The sequence below is a fragment of the Bactrocera latifrons genome, unplaced genomic scaffold (assembly GCF_001853355.1).
Source record: "Bactrocera latifrons isolate USDA-ARS-PBARC rearing strain unplaced genomic scaffold, ASM185335v1 scaffold_0, whole genome shotgun sequence".
NCBI lineage: Eukaryota > Metazoa > Arthropoda > Insecta > Diptera > Tephritidae > Bactrocera > Bactrocera latifrons.
Window position 1 is genome coordinate 689114 of NW_017534406.1, and position 19747 is coordinate 708860.

The 19747-nt window shown below is 35.9% G+C and overlaps 1 protein-coding gene across 1 annotated transcript in view; it reads left to right on the top strand.

The window, feature by feature from the left end:
* Window positions 1–17970, top strand: part of LOC108969826 (neurobeachin) — a gene marked incomplete in the record, with an annotated part of 552891 nt that extends 534921 nt beyond the window's left edge. The window contains 8 exon segments of the mRNA XM_018934817.1: window positions 836–945; window positions 4402–4626; window positions 11726–14627; window positions 14746–14916; window positions 15021–15284; window positions 15441–15637; window positions 15779–15930; window positions 16781–17970. Of these exon segments, the coding sequence (XP_018790362.1) occupies window positions 836–945; window positions 4402–4626; window positions 11726–14627; window positions 14746–14916; window positions 15021–15284; window positions 15441–15637; window positions 15779–15930; window positions 16781–16871 (4112 nt within the window).
* Window positions 17971–19747: the final 1777 nt, after the last annotated feature.

Sequence of the window (19747 nt, forward strand, 5' to 3'; positions counted from 1 at the left end):
TCAATTTTAAAAGTGAAAATTTGTATATGTATGTACCTGGTCTACGGAAGGGGGTTAGGTATCAAAACATCAATTTTCACTTTTTAGTTGATTCGGATGGAAGATGAGATGCTCTTTCACTTGTTAGAAAACTAGTTTTCGCACGTTAGCTCCCTTTTCGTAGACCAGGTCACATATAGAAATATTAGGGTAGTGAACTAATTAAACTAATATCTTGTCTCTTATATACTTTAAAAGCTAACTGTAAACTTGAGTACTAGTATACCTCTTAGTAATTTGTTGCTCTTCTCTACTATTTAAAATGTGTATGGACAAGAATATTAAACTTTTTTAGTCTACTCAAGTGGGTATATTTTATTTGCTATAATCACTGAGCAATCACTTAGAGAAGCACGTACTATTAATCAGTTACTCAAAGGAAAAGAAAAAAAAATTTTATACATATATAACAACTAATTAATTTTAAGCTGCTTTAGATGCGTTTCCTCGTCTACATTTACCATACATATCTATAATCTAACTATCCAACTATCAATTTACTATCTAATTCTAACTCTGTTCTGTTCTATTTTATTGTTGAAGTYTTTCCTTGTTGTTGTTGTACTTTAAATAACTACCGTAATACGTAGTAAGACACACATAACTCGAAATAAACTCATATAAATATGTATTTTATTTGCAATTTCTTCTTCCTCTCCCGGACACCACCAACCATACTTGTAAACGCTTAACGGTATTCATAACTCTCAACGGCAATGACAATGATACATTTACACATTACATTTGCTGTAATGCGCAACAACAAAATTGTTCGAATGATAACACTGCACCGCAGGCGCTCGCACAATACAGGATGGCGACTATGAGATAATTGTCGTGGATGAGAATAATCCGTCGGTCTTGGCGGACAATGACTCACATTCCAGCGGACCGCCTTCGATTAAGGTGAGTGGCTGAACTCATGAGATTTATATTTTTATATAATATATATGCGTTACATAAATACTCATATTCCATCCCTTCCATAACCGGGCATAGGTGTATGTAAGCACGCAGAAATGTGCTGTTTTCCTTAGTTAATTGAATTAAATGATACACACGTAACAAACATATACATATGTATACATTTTTACAGCCATTATGAAATATAGCATGTATATTACACGTTTCCATAGCGAGTAAATCCACTTATATATATGTATGTATATATATATAATCTAGACTCATATGAATATATATAATACATAACGTGCCATTATAAATATATAACATACTAATAAATATATAATATATGAATCGATTGACATTTAACGCAAAATTATATAAAAAAAAATTATATGCAAGTAAACAAACGAAAATTATTTTCAAGAAATGTTTTGGGCAAGGGTGGTCCTTAATAAACAATTGGTTTTTTTTTTTTTTGTTCTTAATTTAAAACATAGTACTAATACTGTGATCAACGTCGTTTCTAGCCTAAAACAAAATATCTAATTTTTTTCCCGAAAAAATAATTTAGCATATACTTAGGCGCCTTATTTAAATAAACATCGAAATAATGACTTCAAGAGATCTTATGTCACTCACAAGGCAATTGAAAAGCTCTTTATTAAATATGCCTTTCACTAGCCTGTAAGGTTTGCAATGCAGTTTGACAGAGCATTTTTTATACGTTCAACAAACTTCACATTCACTCAATTATCACTAGTCCGACGAGATTTCTATACTAGATAAATTTCATATGCATAGTATATATATATATTAAATATGTAGTATATATTTATATAAATACTATATGTGCTAAATATTTGCATTTCATCAACTGCAAACCTTTCAATGCCTTGAATAGTTTGGAAGCTGCAGAGGATTTCGTTTTAAGGCTTTGACATTAGCAATAATAAATTCGCTTTCCTTCCTTTGTCGTGTTTGTATGCATTTGATTAAATACATACACATTTTGTAGTTACCTTGCTGATAGCATTCCTTTTTGCAATATACTCTATTCTGATGCGGAGTAGAATATCATATAATATTGCAAGATTCATTGTCCAGAAGCACAAAGGAAGGCAAGAAGAAATGTAAGTTTAGATAAAATAAAATAGAGAAAATTTGTAATACATATAAGTTAAATTCTTTCAGGTTTTGTGTCAAAGTAGCTTATATCATGGAAATATATATTTCATTAGTAAAACAAAAAACATACCTTAAATTTCTTTATAAACTTATGAGTACTCCTTAATTTTAAAATATACATATATACTACTTAGTAGCGACCAAAATTTGGCATACGAATATTGCAAGTCAAAGTAATATTAAATTAGGAATTAATAAAAACTTAGCTTGTTACCTCTGCAGAGCTATGATTAGATTGTTTTTCTTCCCATATAGACTTAAGATATACATATGTATATTCGATATAAATAGATTAGGTTAATAAATGAAAACTGCTCCGCGATCTAAGATTTATTTATGTTCAGCTCTAGAACATTTATTCCTGGAAGCTTATGATATATATTATCGAATTGATTTCTCTGTTTCGTGTGATTTCACCGCTTTTGAGCTCGTATGGTATATATAACGGGTTTTTGATTGGAGACGTTAGAAAAGTGGACCGATAGGAACAGCAAACGACGCCATATTTTGGTTTTAGTAAGGTTTGTCATTTTATCATGGAAAGATACACGATCCAATAACGAGTCGGAATTATTAAAATTTACTACCGAAATTTGGAGTCAGTGGCCTCAACTATAAGAGCGCTACGTCCAATTTATGGCCGTCATCATAAATCGTCTTGTGAGATCAACGAGTAAGCGTCTTGTGGAAAAATTAGAATTCACAGGCACAGTGCAAAATGCTCCTGTGCCAGTGAGACAAAGAAGTGTCCGTAGTGTTGAGCATGTTGCTGCCGCTAGCTCATCAATTTAGGTGGACCCAAATCAGTATCTCACACGTCGTTCTCAAGCGTTGGGTATCTATGAAAAGGTTTTGTCCAACCATCTTACAAGATGAAATTGTCGCAATAGCTAAAGCCGCTTGATCACCAGAACCATCGTATGTTCGTGAATTGGGGTGAGCAACAACTTGAAAATTATCCGAATTTTCATTGTTTTCATTGTTATCTCGCAAAATGGCGCAGTCATTGAATGGCGCGACGATTAATGAACTTCGTGCGAATATCGAACGTGAGATTGTATCAGTATCGGCCGATTTATGCTTGAATATTGTCGAAAGTTGGTTTCAGCGTCTCAACTTCTGCAAGCGTGCCCGTGGTGGCCATGCAAAATAAATCGTGTTCCAAACATAATGGCATCGAATGTACTTTCACAGGAATTAAGAATTTCGTTGATATCCCAAACCGATTTTGTGTTATTTAACAAAACTTTGTAGAGCTCTTATTGAAAAACCCGTTAAATTTGTGTATAGTATTTTCATTAACTATGATTAGAGCGTAGAGCTACAAATTGCTTTTAGTAATCAAGTATTATCAGATAGATGGGTGTTTAGTCCAGTTTTCCTTGTTTGTAGGTAGGAATGCTAATGAATTAAAAACCCAACTCTTCGAGACGATTATGCATTGAAGGAAAGTAAAGAAAAATAAATAAGGGTAAAAGAAAAGAAAGAAAAGCAAAAGATATAGCGTAAGAAAGGAAAATAGACGATAGGAAAAGAAAGGAAAGGAAAGGAAAGGAAAGGAAATAAAACATACTGGTGCTTTTTTACATCCATATTATACATACATGCTTATGCGATTCATTTTGTGTTATCTTAACTAACACTCACTACTAATCATAACACTTTCATGAAATCAAACATTTTATATATACATATACATATCGTCACCTAAAATGCAAAATAACGTCACACCATTCTCCGAAAGTTACAGGAGAAAAAATAAAACACGTTATAACATGGAACATGAGTGAAACAAAAATTAAATATTGGTTAAAACTGGTTTATATCTGATAGCAGAACCTTAAAATGTTGGACATATGTACTTATATGGACGTATCTTGACGTAGTGGATCGTTATTAATAAAACACTCAATTTAGAGCTTTTTCATCATACGTTATTTTGCAATTTAGGTGGCGATATATAGAAATTTGTTTGACATATTCGTATGTATTATGGGTTGCGATTGTATATTATATATAAATAACCCTACATTGTTCACAATAAACGCGTATATAGCTAAAAGGTGTGATGGAACATTAATGAAAAATTAAAAAAAAGGAAACTTTCCCTTAACTAACTTTAGTATAGTATTTTATAAATAAGAAATAAGTTTTGTATATACCTATATATATATAAATATAAATACATACTTATTTATACACTATATGTGTATGTATGTGCGCTTATTTATTCATATGTATAATAAATCAATTACTAATTTGCATGATTAGAGTAATAAGGCTACCAATACCAATACTACAACAACAACACCAAATATGTCCAACACTAAAACGGAACAGAGGGTAAAAGTAAACACTGTGACAAATCTAGCAACAACTATAACAACAACACTAGGTTTAACGTCGCCAAATGCAAAAGTGTTGAAACATACAAGCAAATTGCAACAACAACCATTGTCACCGCCGAAACCAGTGTTGCCTAAAAAATTGCCAAAGGTAACAAAATTACGCATTTTTTGTTAGAAAAGAAAATTCGCTTCAACTACAAATCGAAAATAGCAGTAAAATATGGAAAATCATATTTGAGTAGTCACGTTTAAGCAATAATTGTTGTTGTCGTCCACACATTATGCCAACACACACGTATTTGTATTATGTACATATTTACATAACTTGTCACTTTTTATGTAAAATTTTCATTTTTTGTTTTATATCTGTGTATTAGTTACTCATACATATATTTGTATGTTACTCATACATATATTTGTATGTTAGTGAAAGTATATATTATATTATACTCATACATATGTATGTGAGTGAGTACGTGTAACAGTGTAAATGTAAGTTTAGAACACTCACATATTAATTTACTGTTTATTGTATGTGAGAAGTACAAATTTTTCTGCTCAAATGTAAACTCACAATCACATACACTACATTAAGGTGAGAACCAAAAAAAATAAAATAAAATCAAATATATGTTCAAAATTATTTTATAATCTGAAGAAGTCATATTAACTGAAAAACAACAAGCTTATTGAATATATGGCAGTAAGAAACCAAAATATTGAAGAATTGATAGCTAAGCATATGGCTCCAAATACAGCTAACTGGAGAGCAGAAATAAATACTCTCAAACAAACTTTAAATAACATAACACACACACACATGAAGTTACTGCATACGAACCTCGAAGTTATAAATCCGGAAATTAATTGCTACCAGTCTTTTGAGATAATAAAATCCCTGCCAGAATTCACAGGGAATCCTAGTAGAAACAAGGAAAATTGACAAAATGCATTGAAAGTATTTACAATTGGTCAAATATTATCTTTACACCGGCTCCACCAGATTTGACGAATCAATCAAGAAATGGCGTCTAACAACCTTCTAATTTTGCCCTACAATTCACTAGGAACATCAAAATAATTTACGATTCAATCGCAACAGTCATCAAAATAATGCTTCTCCTCAAATGGGGCAATAAGAATCACAATATGAATAGGCCCAAACCCATGAACTTAGACCGATCAATTCCTTACTAACGTAAAAAATTAATAATAATTTTCCAAGACAACAATAAGGAGATAACAAGTTTAGTCTCCAACTAAACCCTAAGGTTTAAAGTTATACTTCATAAAAATATATGATAAAAAGCGTTTACCCTAAACGTTTCAAAAGTTATTGTATTTTTAATGAAAGACAAGAAAAAGCGTTAACTTCGGTTGTAACGAAGGTGGAACAAAAAAGTCTCCATACAAGAACTTAGTCTTCATCTGTCGGTTTTTATAGCTTTACGTTATAGTGGTCCGATATCGGCTGTTCCGAAAAAATTTCAGATCGATATCTCCACACTACAGGTTTTAGACTTTTGTTGAATACAAATAAGTAATAATATTATTGCTTGGAAATTATAGAAATCAACACTAAAATAAACTAATAGAACAAACAATTTAACTTATACCCAAATCGCCACCATAGAGAACCAAAATTAGAATATTTAATGTTTAGCGCAGAAGCACAATTTTTTCCTCCGCTTGGGCTTACGAGTTCTTCGCGAAGTCTCTGTCGCAAAATATGAAAATTTTGTTGTGAAAATGTTTTTTATGAAATCTATAGAAAGGCTTTTGCTGATAATTAGGTCTGAAAGTCGCACTAATAATCTTAAAGACATCCCAAATGTGACTCTCAATATTCTGTGTTCTTAAAAAGTGAGCAATGGGCAATGTACAGTAGTCCATTTGGTCTTCAGACTATGCAATTTAAGTAGTTTTTTTCTTTAGTCATTATCCAACAAATTCTTAGAAAACTATTTTCTCAATTGCAGTCATAATTCACCAAATTAATTTGGCTGTGCGAAAAGGCTATAATGTGCTCTCATTTCATCTATGTGAATACACTTAAACAAGTTTTACAAACTGAATTAATCCATCATTTTTTTGAGATATCAATGCGAAAGTCTTTTCTCAGCAAGAAACTGCACATTTTGCGAAACTAGCGATATCGAACTACTAAATAATATAGCTACGATACAAACTAAATGATCAAAAGCAAGTGCTTATATGAGAAACTTTTTATTTCTAGAGATATTTTCACGAAATTGATACAAGAATATCGCGAAGTCAACTCTAACGGTTATTTGAATAAATTTTTTAGATCGCACTATTAGAGCGTAAAGTTGCCATACTACCTCGAGATTTATACTTTGCTTCTTACAAACTGTACCACTCAAATTTCTTTCGAATTCAAAAAAGTGCAAAAAAAAAAAAAACAAATGAAATGAAATAACTAAGCAAGTGGAAACCGATTCGCAACACTCAGGGAATGCTAAAAATTTAATGATTTCACCATGAGGCCATGTGGGTGTGGCCTTTTTTTACATGTGGCTTAAGCAGCTCGCGCCTTTCAGTTTTAAACCAAGTATCCTCTGGTTAGCCAGAAACATTCCTTTGAAAACGAGCTAAAGTGAAAAGGCGAAACATCCCTTCTCAAGGTGCGCTGGTTTTGCGATCCGCTACGTAAAAAGCACCCGCAAAGAAAAGAACATATAAATTGGGATATAAATAAATCTGTAATAAAACTGACTAAATATAAAGAACATTCGAAAATACAATGCTATTTCTATTTAGCCTTAAATAGAAAAGGAATAGTTGAAAATAAAATAAAATTTCAATTTGAAGTGGACAAATGAAGCCTTTTCAAGTTTCCAGTAATGTTCAATTTTGGCAATATTCGACAAACCTCAAATGAAAGAAACGTTTGCGTAACGTTTTTTTATAAAACTACCTTAATATATAATACATATGTATGCATGTGTATAAAAATATATACATACATAGTATATGACGGTTTATATGCAAATGAAATAGAACATTTGAATGAAAATAAAGAGTATGCCCGAAGGGAATCCAGGCAAAAAAAAAAAAAAAAACCAAAAAGGAACCACTCACGAACTAAAAGCTAACTCACATACCATATCTAGGTAGATATCTCCATCTACATTTAAATATGTACGATATTATGTAAATTCTTCGTTTCCATGCCGTTGCGCACTTCATTCACTTCCGCATAAAGCACGATCGGCCACAAAAGGCTAAAAATACTTGGTTCCATGAAAAATCCAGGGTCGCACACATAACCTCGCATTCCTGGAATCATATGCTCAATTGTCTGCTAATTTCGGTTACATAACTGCGTTAGAACGTGGCCTGTGCGTTGTGTGTTGTTGCCAATACAAAAGCATTACTTTGAACGCATAACTCATACGCACTGTTGACAACTTCGGTTTGACAATTTACCTGTTTATTTGTGCATATCTAAAGTTATTTGCACAACAATAGCTAAGATATTTGTATATATGTTTGTGTAATTGTAAACGTATTTGTATATGTATTTAGTTAGGTTTAAGTAAATATGTATAAGCGTTTAGTGTAACTGGCAACAACAGAGCAACACATACGCTTTGATTAAATCTCACAGCCACCGAGTTTCAATATAGACACACAAGCACTACACCTTTTCACCACAATTCACCTGATTTTGACGTATCAATTCACCGTAGTTAAATATCCACAATTCATGCGTAAAGACACATACACACACACACACACACATACAATGCATACGAGTATGTGGTTGTCTTTATATATTACTTTTATTTACATATTTATATATACATATCAAACATTTTTGCTGCTGAGATTGCTGTTACAACCAAGTACACCCACACATACATAGATACATACATATTTATAGTTATTGACACATGTATTTTATAGCCCAAGTGCTGGCCATCTGACATGCATATGACAGTTCACATTTGTCAAATATTCGTACCAGCTGCCATCTGTTAAATGCAGCGCGTGACAGTCACTAACCGTTATGTGTATATATATTTGTCCAGCGCTGTAATATATGCGCATAACTGTAAATGTCAATATGTGTCTGTGTTAGTCTATATGCTTAGCAAACTGTTGACTGTTTTATCTGAGTTGCGGTTGGCTAATACGCACCGACTTGGTTAAAGTCAACAACAACAACATTAATGACGACGGAAATCCAGCTTTAAGTAAATTCAAATTGCCGCCATTGATTTGTGATTTGGTTTCTGATTTTGGATTGCTAAATAATTAATGGCTTCTGGGACAGTTGTCATCGTTGGTGCCATAACTGAAAATACAATATTGAGAAAAGAGGCTACAAAAAGAGAAATACGCATTCCTATCGAACAAAATATAGTTCTGATGAAAGCTTAGGGATATTGGATTATTTATAACATTTCTTATTTCAGCTTAATATAAGCGACTTTATTTTAATCCAGAAATATAGTATATAGTACATATAAAGGTGGGTCGGTAAAACAATTTTTTTTGCACTTAGTGCTCTTCGACACTATTAAGGAGGTCGCTCCAAGTATGAGCTCTTAACGAGATCATCATCTCGTTTCACACATTATGTATGAAAATTACATACTTCACACAATAGTTTACTATGTTTTTTCCATGAACTATACCGTTTAATATATTAACGTTTGAAGTTTGATTATTTTAAGGCAATTTTTTTATGTTAAGAATTTAATAATTCAATGACAAAAACATTATAAATTGAAAAACTCATAGTTTTCTGAGAAATGTACAAGTACTGACCAAAAATCCACTTTTAATTTTTTTTACCCGATTGTTAGTGTGGGAAAGGTGAGATTTTAAGTTTAATTTAACCACAAAAAAAAAATTAATTCGGGAAAGTTGATGAATGAGATTTTTGAGGTTGAGGTTTGAGACGATGTTGTATCAGTTCATGTAGCACAACAATGGCTCGTTCGCTTCTGTTCTGGAAATTTCGAAATTTCGATTTATAGCGATGGAATAATGTTTTTAGGAGAAATGGCAAAAAGTGGTCGACCATATTTAGAAATACATTTTCGAACGCAAAAACGAAAAAAAACCTCCGCTGGATTTTTTAAAAATTATTATTTTTGAGCCGATTGAGTACATTTCCGCCATGTTTAGGAATAAAGACTCTTTTATGTGCAAAATATACTCTCTAAATGGCGCCGTTGAGGTTGTTGGGTCCTTTGTGTTTGTAACCACCATTCCACTTCTCAACGCGATAAAGTAAATTTTATTTCTTTAAATTTTCAAATTTCGTCTTGGAAGCATTATTTATTTTGTCATCGTTTTGTTCCAAGTTTAGCGCTTTTCGGAGATATAATAAAACACTCTACTCTTGAAGCAAATAAGACCAGCTTAAACTTTTCTACTGTGAGTCCTTGAGACAAAAAAAACTACAAATTTCATGTTCTTTCATTACAATAACGTCCTCTCTTCTTATATGGAACGTGAACTTCACACTCTCTCATATTGGGCCGTCGGAATGCGTGCAGTAGCGTCGGTCGATTGTGGATGCTAGTTGTAGACCTGTGTCTTTAGGAAGTTAACTGAATGTGTCTAGCCATTTGATGTATCCATTCATCCATCCATTGTTCAATTTGAATGAATTGGAGGTCATTTTGAGCATTGTGTGAATCATTTTCGGAACAACTATTGCAAAAAAAAAAAAATCAGTTTAGGGCAATCGTCTAAATTTTCTGTTTCTTGAACGATCTAGTAGTCTTAAGCGTTATACGAAAGCCTTATAGACTTAATGAATTATACAGTGGGAACGCCTCGAACTTTTTTTGAAATACTCTTTTCTCAGGAGACTTCCGTGTATAAATTTCCACTCCAAAAAGTAAGAAATTTTTTGGATTTTCTTGTTGGAATGAACTGGCGATGAGCTCAGATGCTCCGCAGCATCAACCAAAATGGTAGGACCTAATCCCTTCATCAAGCTGGGTCCTCAGACCATAAATGAGCTACTCCGCAAGGAAGAGTTAGTAGACAGAGAGAGGTATTGGCAACAACTCCAAGGCAAGTGCCATGCTAAGTTTCTAATGGGGGTTGCAACATCAATAGGCTTAAATATGTAATTAATCTCCCTAGGGACAAATTCAGGTTACTTGTCAGATTTTACACAGTCTTATATAACATAGCCCAGCTTCTTGTGAAAATTGCCGATTCTGCGACAAGGAGCGTGAAGCTCTAGACCACTTCCTAATAGACTGTATAGCATAGCGCAGGATAAAGGCACTTGGATCCATGTTTCCAAATAGGGATCACATCGCCTCACTTGCACCTAGCAGTATATTGGAATTCCTCAACATGCTGGGGCAAGTGGATCGCTGTGACTTAGGAGAGGGCACTATCGACCTTAGGTCGCGTTGCAATCCTCCTTGAACTATCATTGAACAATTTTTGTTCTTTGAAAAAGCACTTTTTAAAAGTCTACTCAGGTGATACAATCTTTATGTTTTGAACTTCTTCGTAGCTTACCAGCCGAAAGGATCACACATTTCTTTTTGTTGTATAAGCGTATGCGTTTTTTATGTTTGCTTATTCAAAGTTCGTTCGTTTCGTTCCCACGACAGTCGGGTCTACGAAAACCGGAACGGACCCGGATTTTTATCCGGCCAAGGACTGTCAACTCGGCAGAATTCTGCCGTTACAACAACAGCAACAGCACACATTTGTTTTAGTTCAAAAATAAATTCCAATTTGATGGTTCTATTTGTTCTTAATACATCACATATCTTCAACACAATCCAATCTATGCTTTGAACTTATACATGTGTCCTTTTTGCAATGCACTCAATCGCATGTGACCTCATTGTTCATTTGTCATTTTCGTGTCACTAAGTTCACCGCGCAATTGGCAATCTCGTCAGCAAGTTATCAATCATAAACACACACACACACACACATAACTAGCTGTTAATATGATGAAATTAATTTATACTTTAATTTCTCTCTCGCTCTTTCTCCAACCACTACTGCATTTTGCCGCCGCGCACGCTGTTTTATTTTCGCTTTCCACACCAAATGCCAACGCCACGCACGGCAATGACAAATTTCGTGCAAAACCAACAACAACGACGACTCGTAATGGACAACAACGTAACATTTTAATTCCACCATATCACCATACCACCACACAACCAAAATCAACAATAACAACAACAACCGCATGAATCATTAAAACTCACGTCCGGCCAACGCAGAGTGTCGACTCGGATGTCGGTTCGTTGAACATGAATTCAACGGAGAACGAAGTTCCTGAAGTGGAATCGTCGAGTGAAATTCTGGCCGATGACAACAAACCGACCAACTCGAACGACGAAAGCTGGACAGATGTCAATTTGAATGAGGATGCCGGTGTACAGGCCACCGCAAGTGGTTTACTGTCGGGCGGCATGTCGGCAGTGGATGGGAAAATGCGTGACATCGACGGGCTGCAACATCATGCACACCAACAACAACAACAGCAGCAGCAACAACAGCAGTCAACAACGTCAGGACATGGCCAACCGCAGGGTGCTCAACAAATGCAAGTACACCACGGACATCAGTTGGTGGGTGCTGGCGGCGAACGCGGCGACAAACCCGATTCGGAAATATCGGTTGTGCGCGTACCGGACAGTTATGCAACAGCATCTGGCGCGTCAGGCGCGGGCGTTGGCACGGCTGCCGGCAATGTGGGTCAGCGTGGCACACGCTCCGATGAGCTACAAATGAAACCACCACTCGTTGGCCAGCTGCCGATGACAACGCCCTCGCGTGAGGCGAGCCTTACGCAGAAGCTGGAAGTAGCGCTGGGTCCGGTGTGTCCACTGTTACGTGAAATAATGGTCGACTTTGCGCCATTCCTATCGAAAACGCTCGTCGGCTCGCACGGTCAAGAGCTGTTGATGGAGGGTAAAGGTCTAACGACATTCAAGAATTCACACTCCGTGGTCGAGTTAGTGATGTTGCTGTGTTCACAAGAGTGGCAGAACAGTCTGCAGAAGCATGCCGGTCTGGCGTTTATTGAATTGATTAATGAGGGTCGCCTGTTATCGCATGCCATGAAGGATCACATTGTGCGCGTCGCTAATGAAGCTGAATTCATATTGAATCGTATGCGTGCCGATGACGTGCTCAAGCATGCCGATTTCGAGTCACAATGCGCACAAACGCTGTTGGAGCGGCGCGAGGAAGAGCGCATGTGTGACCATCTCATCACCGCGGCGCGCCGACGTGACAACGTGATTGCTAGTCGCCTCTTAGAAAAGGTGCGTAATATTATGTGCAATAGGCATGGTGCTTGGGGTGATGCCAGTGGTACTGTGCAGAAGCAAACATTTTGGAAATTGGATGCCTGGGAGGATGATGCACGCCGTCGCAAGCGTATGGTACAAAATCCACGCGGCTCGTCACATCCACAGGCCACGCTCAAGGCGGCCATTGAAAATGGTGCACCTGAGGATGCGATCTTACAGACACGTGATGAATTCCATACACAGATTGCTGTGTCACGCGGCCATCAGTCATCCCAGCATACAGCCGACCTGTTGGATGATGCCGAGCTGTTGATTGAAGACCGTGAATTGGATTTGGACTTGACAGGACCAGTCAACATTAGCACTAAAGCAAAACTAATTGCACCCGGTGTCGTGGCACCCGGTACAGTGTCTATCACCAGCACTGAAATGTTCTTCGAAGTGGACGAAGATCATCCAGAATTTCAGAAGATCGATCCCGAGGTGCTGAAGTATTGCGATCATCTGCATGGCAAGTGGTACTTCTCAGAAGTGCGCGCGATCTTCTCGCGTCGTTACTTGTTGCAAAATGTGGCACTGGAGATTTTCCTAGCTAGTCGCACCTCCATACTTTTCGCTTTCCCCGATCAACATACTGTAAAGAAGGTCATCAAAGCTTTGCCGCGTGTTGGCGTCGGCATCAAATATGGCATACCACAAACACGACGCGCTTCGATGATGTCGCCCCGTCAGCTGATGCGCAACTCTAATATGACACAGAAGTGGCAACGACGCGAAATTTCCAATTTCGAGTACTTAATGTTCCTCAATACAATAGCAGGACGTACTTACAATGACCTCAATCAGTACCCAGTCTTTCCATGGGTGCTTACCAATTATGACACAAAAGAACTAGACCTCAGTCTGCCTTCGAACTATCGCGATCTCTCGAAACCGATAGGTGCATTGAATCCGTCACGACGCGCCTATTTTGAGGAGCGCTACGAGAGCTGGGAAAGTGACACGATACCACCATTCCACTATGGCACCCATTATTCTACATCGAGTTTCACACTAAATTGGTTGGTACGTGTTGAGCCCTTCACCACCATGTTCTTAGCGCTGCAAGGCGGAAAATTCGACTATCCCGACCGCTTGTTCTCCTCCATATCGCTTTCGTGGAAAAACTGCCAACGTGACACATCCGATGTTAAAGAACTCATACCCGAATGGTATTTCCTGCCAGAAATGTTCTACAATTCGTCCAGTTATCGTCTGGGCCATCGCGAAGATGGCACACTCGTCAACGATGTTGAGCTGCCGCCATGGTCTAAAAGTCCCGAAGAATTCGTGCGCATCAACCGCATGGCTTTAGAGTCGGAGTTCGTCTCATGCCAACTACATCAATGGATCGATCTGATATTTGGCTACAAACAACGTGGTCCCGAAGCTATACGCGCCACTAATGTCTTTTACTACTTAACCTATGAGGGTAGCGTAGATTTGGATGCTATTGGCGATCCAGTTATGCGTGAGGCAGTGGAGAATCAAATCCGTAATTTCGGCCAGACACCCAGCCAGCTGCTAATGGAACCACATCCACCGCGCAGCTCGGCAATGCATTTGTCACCGATGATGTTCAGCGCCATGCCCGATGATCTCTGTATGTCGCTTAAATTCTATCAGAACTCACCAATTATACACATCTCTGCCAATACCTATCCGCAATTGTCGCTGCCATCGGTGGTGACCGTGACTGCGGGCCATCAGTTCGCCGTGAATCGCTGGAATTGCAACTACACCGCATCCGTCCAGAGCCCCAGTTATGCTGAGTCGCCACAATCGCCCGGCTCAAACCTGCCGCTGACCATCGATCCTGTCTTGTGTAAGCAGCGGTTTCAAGAAAACCTTTATTTTTTATACGATTTTCCATCCTAAATATTTGTTTAAACTTGTATTCTAAAATTATTATTTTTCTCTTTTAATCCCTTTTCTACCTTTAGCTGCACAAAATACAGGTCACAATAACCCCATGAATCGCCGACATCTGGGGGACAATTTCAGTCAAATGTTGAAGATCCGTTCCAACTGTTTTGTCACGACTGTGGACAGCCGTTTCCTCATCGCTTGCGGCTTCTGGGATAACAGTTTTCGTGTGTTCGCCACTGAAACTGGTAAGTATCCCCAATCCATATCATTACAGCCACTCTCCGCAGCTTTTAGATGGTCTCAGCATCTTTACTTATGCGTTCTTTTTCCACTACATCGCTTTTTCTAGCTAAAATTGTGCAAATTGTATTCGGCCATTTCGGTGTGGTCACCTGTTTAGCACGCTCAGAGTGCAATATAACATCGGACTGTTACATCGCATCGGGTTCAGCAGACTGTACGGTCCTGCTGTGGCATTGGAATGCGCGTACGCAGAGTATTGTTGGTGAGGGTGATGTACCAACACCGCGTGCCACTCTAACCGGACATGAACAAGCTGTAACTTCGGTTGTGATTAGTGCTGAGTTGGGTTTAGTCGTCTCGGGATCGACAAGTAAGTGTTAACTTTCTCTATTTAATAGGATTAACAACAAAATTTGTAAAAGAAAAAATGTTAGGTCCAGTAAAGTAGCGATTCTAGATTAAAATAATGTCTGCGGTATTGCTCCACATTAATGTTTCTTCCACCTTTATCTGCCTTTATTTGTAGACGGTCCTGTTCTGATACATACCACCTTTGGTGATCTCTTGCGTTCGCTTGATCCGCCTATGGATTTCTATTCGCCCGAATTGATTGCCATGTCTCGCGAAGGTTTCATTGTTGTCAATTATGATAAGGGTAATGTGGCCGCCTACACCATCAATGGCAAAAAGTTGCGCCACGAAACGCACAATGATAACTTGCAGGTTAGTTATTCAGTTAGTCTGGTATTTAGACACAACTACTTTAACAACATTTTTTCAAAATCCATACGTATAAAAATTTATCTAACGCTTCTTTATATTATTGCTTTCTTCTTTTTTCTATTTTCTAAACTGCATTTTCAGTGCATGTTGCTCTCACGTGATGGTGAATATCTGATGACTGCCGGTGATCGCGGCATCGTGGAGGTCTGGCGAACCTTCAACTTGGCACCCTTATATGCCTTCCCTGCTTGCAATGCTGCAATACGTTCATTGGCGTTAACGCACGATCAAAAGTAAGTATTAACTAGGATTATTAATTATTTTTATCGATTACAACTCGGATTAACTTGAGTATTTAGAACAATATTTTAGATATGTTAGAGATATAAATAAGACAGTAAAAACTTTTTTTGAAGATTTAAGTAAAATAATTGATTTTAAATAAAAAATGTTTGTCTCTGCGTTTGAAGGGGAATAAAGGTTGTTTTTGTGAAAAAAATGGATAAAAACGAATTTCGAGTGTTGATAAAATATTGATTTTTGAAAGGAAAAAATTAATAAAAAGGTGAAGTAACAACTTGGTTTGATGATGAGTTTCCGGGCACTGCCCCAGTTTCGACGTGATGAAATGAGCACCGAAGACGGTGAACTCAGTGAATGTCTAAAAGATCAGACGAAAAGGTCAAAAAAGTCATGCAAATAATTTTAGATGTTGAGATTTGGAGTAATGAGAGGTTCAAGCGTAATAAACTCGGCTTCATCATTTCACATCGAAGTTCAAACGTAAGTCATCCGAGTGGACTGCACAAGATGATGGTGCGGACCAAAGTGTAAAAAACGCAAGGTTATGGCATATTTATGTGGGGATACGAATCGGATAATTTTCATAGTTTGTTTTGAAAAAGGAAGGGCCATCAACAGTGACTTTTACATATCGTTATTCAAATGGTTGAAGGATTTGGTAGTAAAAACTTTGAGGGAATTTTTCCTTAGTAAATTAAGATTAAAGAGATAAACATACTATTTATTGCGATTATACATATCTAGTGTAGTCTGTAGTGGTTATAATTACTAGATAAAGTTGATATTAATTCCACATTTTCCTCCTCCTCTCTCTCTCTTTCTCTCTCTCTCTCGTTTCAGATACCTCCTTGCTGGTCTGTCCACTGGCTCGATTATTGTCTTTCACATAGACTTTAATCGTTGGCACCACGAGTACCAACAACGGTACTAGGCGCCAAGACAAGGTAAAAGTACATTTAAACCCGGCTATATTAAAAATACAACACTGACATTATAAGAAAAGGCAACGGAGCGTCAAGACCTCGCTGCTACTACAGACAACATGATGATGAAGTTATGACAACAACAACAACAATTGTGGATAAAATAAGGCCAAATTGCAAATAAGCAGGACTTAAAATGTTAAACAATTAGTGAAAGCAAAAAAAAAAATAATAATTAAAAATTAATACAAAAATTGTAGTGACAAAATACAAGTAAAAAAATAAAAAATAAATTTAACAAATGTAGCAATTGCTTTGAGTTTTCAAACGTGCCGTCGTGTAGACGGGTACTTTCGGTTCTTAGTAGATTTTTCATAGGCTAGGAGAAAATTATGAGTTTTCGTTGTGCAAATTTTTTACATAGGATTACACAGCCGATAAAYACATACATACATATAGCGTAATAACGGGTTAGACCAATACATTGCTACGAATAGTTTAAAGGAAAACTAAAAAAAAAAAATTAAATTAAAATTAAAATTAAAGTTGCGCTGAAATTTCTTAACTTGACTTAGTACTTAATAGGATTAAAGTGGATTTTTTTAAATTAAAGTCGATAAATAAAATTTTGAAAAAAACATTATTTAATTAAAAGAAAAAGTTAAATAGTTTTAGTGACACAGAAAAATATAGAAATAGCAGTTCTTTCATAAAACCAAACAAAGACGTAACCAAGCGGCCAAACAGAAAGTGAAACGTACTTAACATAGTAATTTTTTCTTAAAGCAAAAGCATTGTCCTTAACCAATACTAACGAAGGTATTTCCAAAACTTAACAGTACGACTAGCAAAGTTGAACATAAAAAGCAGACATACTATAGAATAGCAGCATTACATAGAAGCATTACGAAGCATTAGTTGCGCGTTACAAAATTTAACAAAAAAATAAATTAAAATAAAAACAAATTTCTGAAGAAACACAATTTTACTTAAAGCAAACTTAGCAAACATTTGTAGGTAAGACCGCTAAAGCACAAGCAACATGCAAGGCATTAATTTTTTTAAGCAAAATTTGTATTTGTATCAATAAAAAAAAGCAAACCACAATAAAAGCTTAGCCAAAAAAGAGAGTTGTAAAGGGTAGCGCATAGACTAAAGAAGAGCGAAAATAAATGAAAATCACTAAAAAGCGCGCAGAAAAAGTAGGAGCGCGCTTAAAGCAGCGCTTTAACAACAAAGCATTAAGTTCACTTACATAACATGGCATAACGTAACATAACATAACTTACATATGTATATATTATATAATATATATGTGAGCATAAGTCGCACCATTCATAAGTTAAACGGCACTTAAGTTGACGTACTTACACATATTATGATTACATTTGTGTATATGCATGTGTGTGTGAAATGAAAATGTGTAAATTATGATTATTATTATTTAAACGCAGCAGCTAAGTGTATGTGTATATGTAAAGCCAACTCATTGTGTACAGTTGTATTATGTGTATGTTGTCTTTGTATAGATTTATGTATATGTGTATGTGTAAGGAAGAAATTAAACAAAAGGTGGTTTAAAAATTTTATTGCGTCCAATTAAAAGAAATACATATAAAAAATAAAAGAAAAAAATGTATGAATAAAAATGTTTGTATTTGCATAAATTACACACTCAACAGCAGCAAGTATATTTGCATTAAATATCAACAGAAATAATAATTTCGTCCAAGACTCTAAGCTCATTTGAATACTACGCTATGCAACGAGGCGTATTTTACTATATAGTTGGAAATGTTATGTGTAGCAAAAATTTGATTTTAGTGAATCAGTTGGTCCCGAGGATGTATAAGAGTGTTTTTTATTTTTTTATTTTTTTCTCGCTTACCTTGACATTGGCTGTTTGCTAGGTTTCCGGAATCCATCCAATTAAACTAGTTTTTAGAATGTATTAAAGAGTGTTGTGCTAACAGAAAAATTTTATAATATTAAATTTTGACTTTTGAAACATAATTAAGGAATTTTATAAAATTCAGTTTTTAATTTTTTCCATAATTTTTTTGCTAATATAAAAAATTAGCTCAAATATTAGCAACCCAGCATTGTGAGATGAACTACTGTTGCGCTAACAGAATATAAGAGAACGTATGTACTTGTAAACACTGCTAATAACAGAAACAGAAATAGCAGTCTTACAAAATCTGAAAGCATTCAAATATGTAGCAACGGAAGCAGAAACAGTAAATAAACGCAAGAGAGCAATATGATATTTAGCAGAGAAACGTAAATATTGTCCTTCAGCAGAAACTGCTTATACCAGAAAGCTTAACAGAATATAAAGGCGTTACACTACTGCTACTTCAAGGTTTTCGTGAAAGTATGTATTTGGATAACTTCCTATACATAACTGCAACTGAGCAAAGATATTTATGGTGACTGTGAACTGAAACAGATACTTGCAAGAGAAATTAACACAGAAACTGAAAACGCTGTTCAGAAGACAGTAAAAATATAACAGAATGTTTAACGACGCTGTGCAATAAGCATAACATTAATAAACAGCATATAACTGCTATAAAAAAATTATTTGTGTTGACTGGGAACCAAACCAGCTAACAGCTGATAGCAATGGAAATCAAAACAGAAACCGAAAACGTTGTTTTCACAACAGAAACAGGATAACGGAATATTTAACGTTGCTCAGCTATTATATATTTCTGCCAAATCTGTTCAGCATAATAGTAAGTTGCAAGTTGCTAAACAACAGATTCATGACAACTGTTAATTATAGAAACAGAAAGTAAGGATTATTTTTGGAGTCATACTCTGCTTTTTATTGAAATTCAAAATACTTAAAAAATAAACGGAAAAAGAGCTTTTGTAG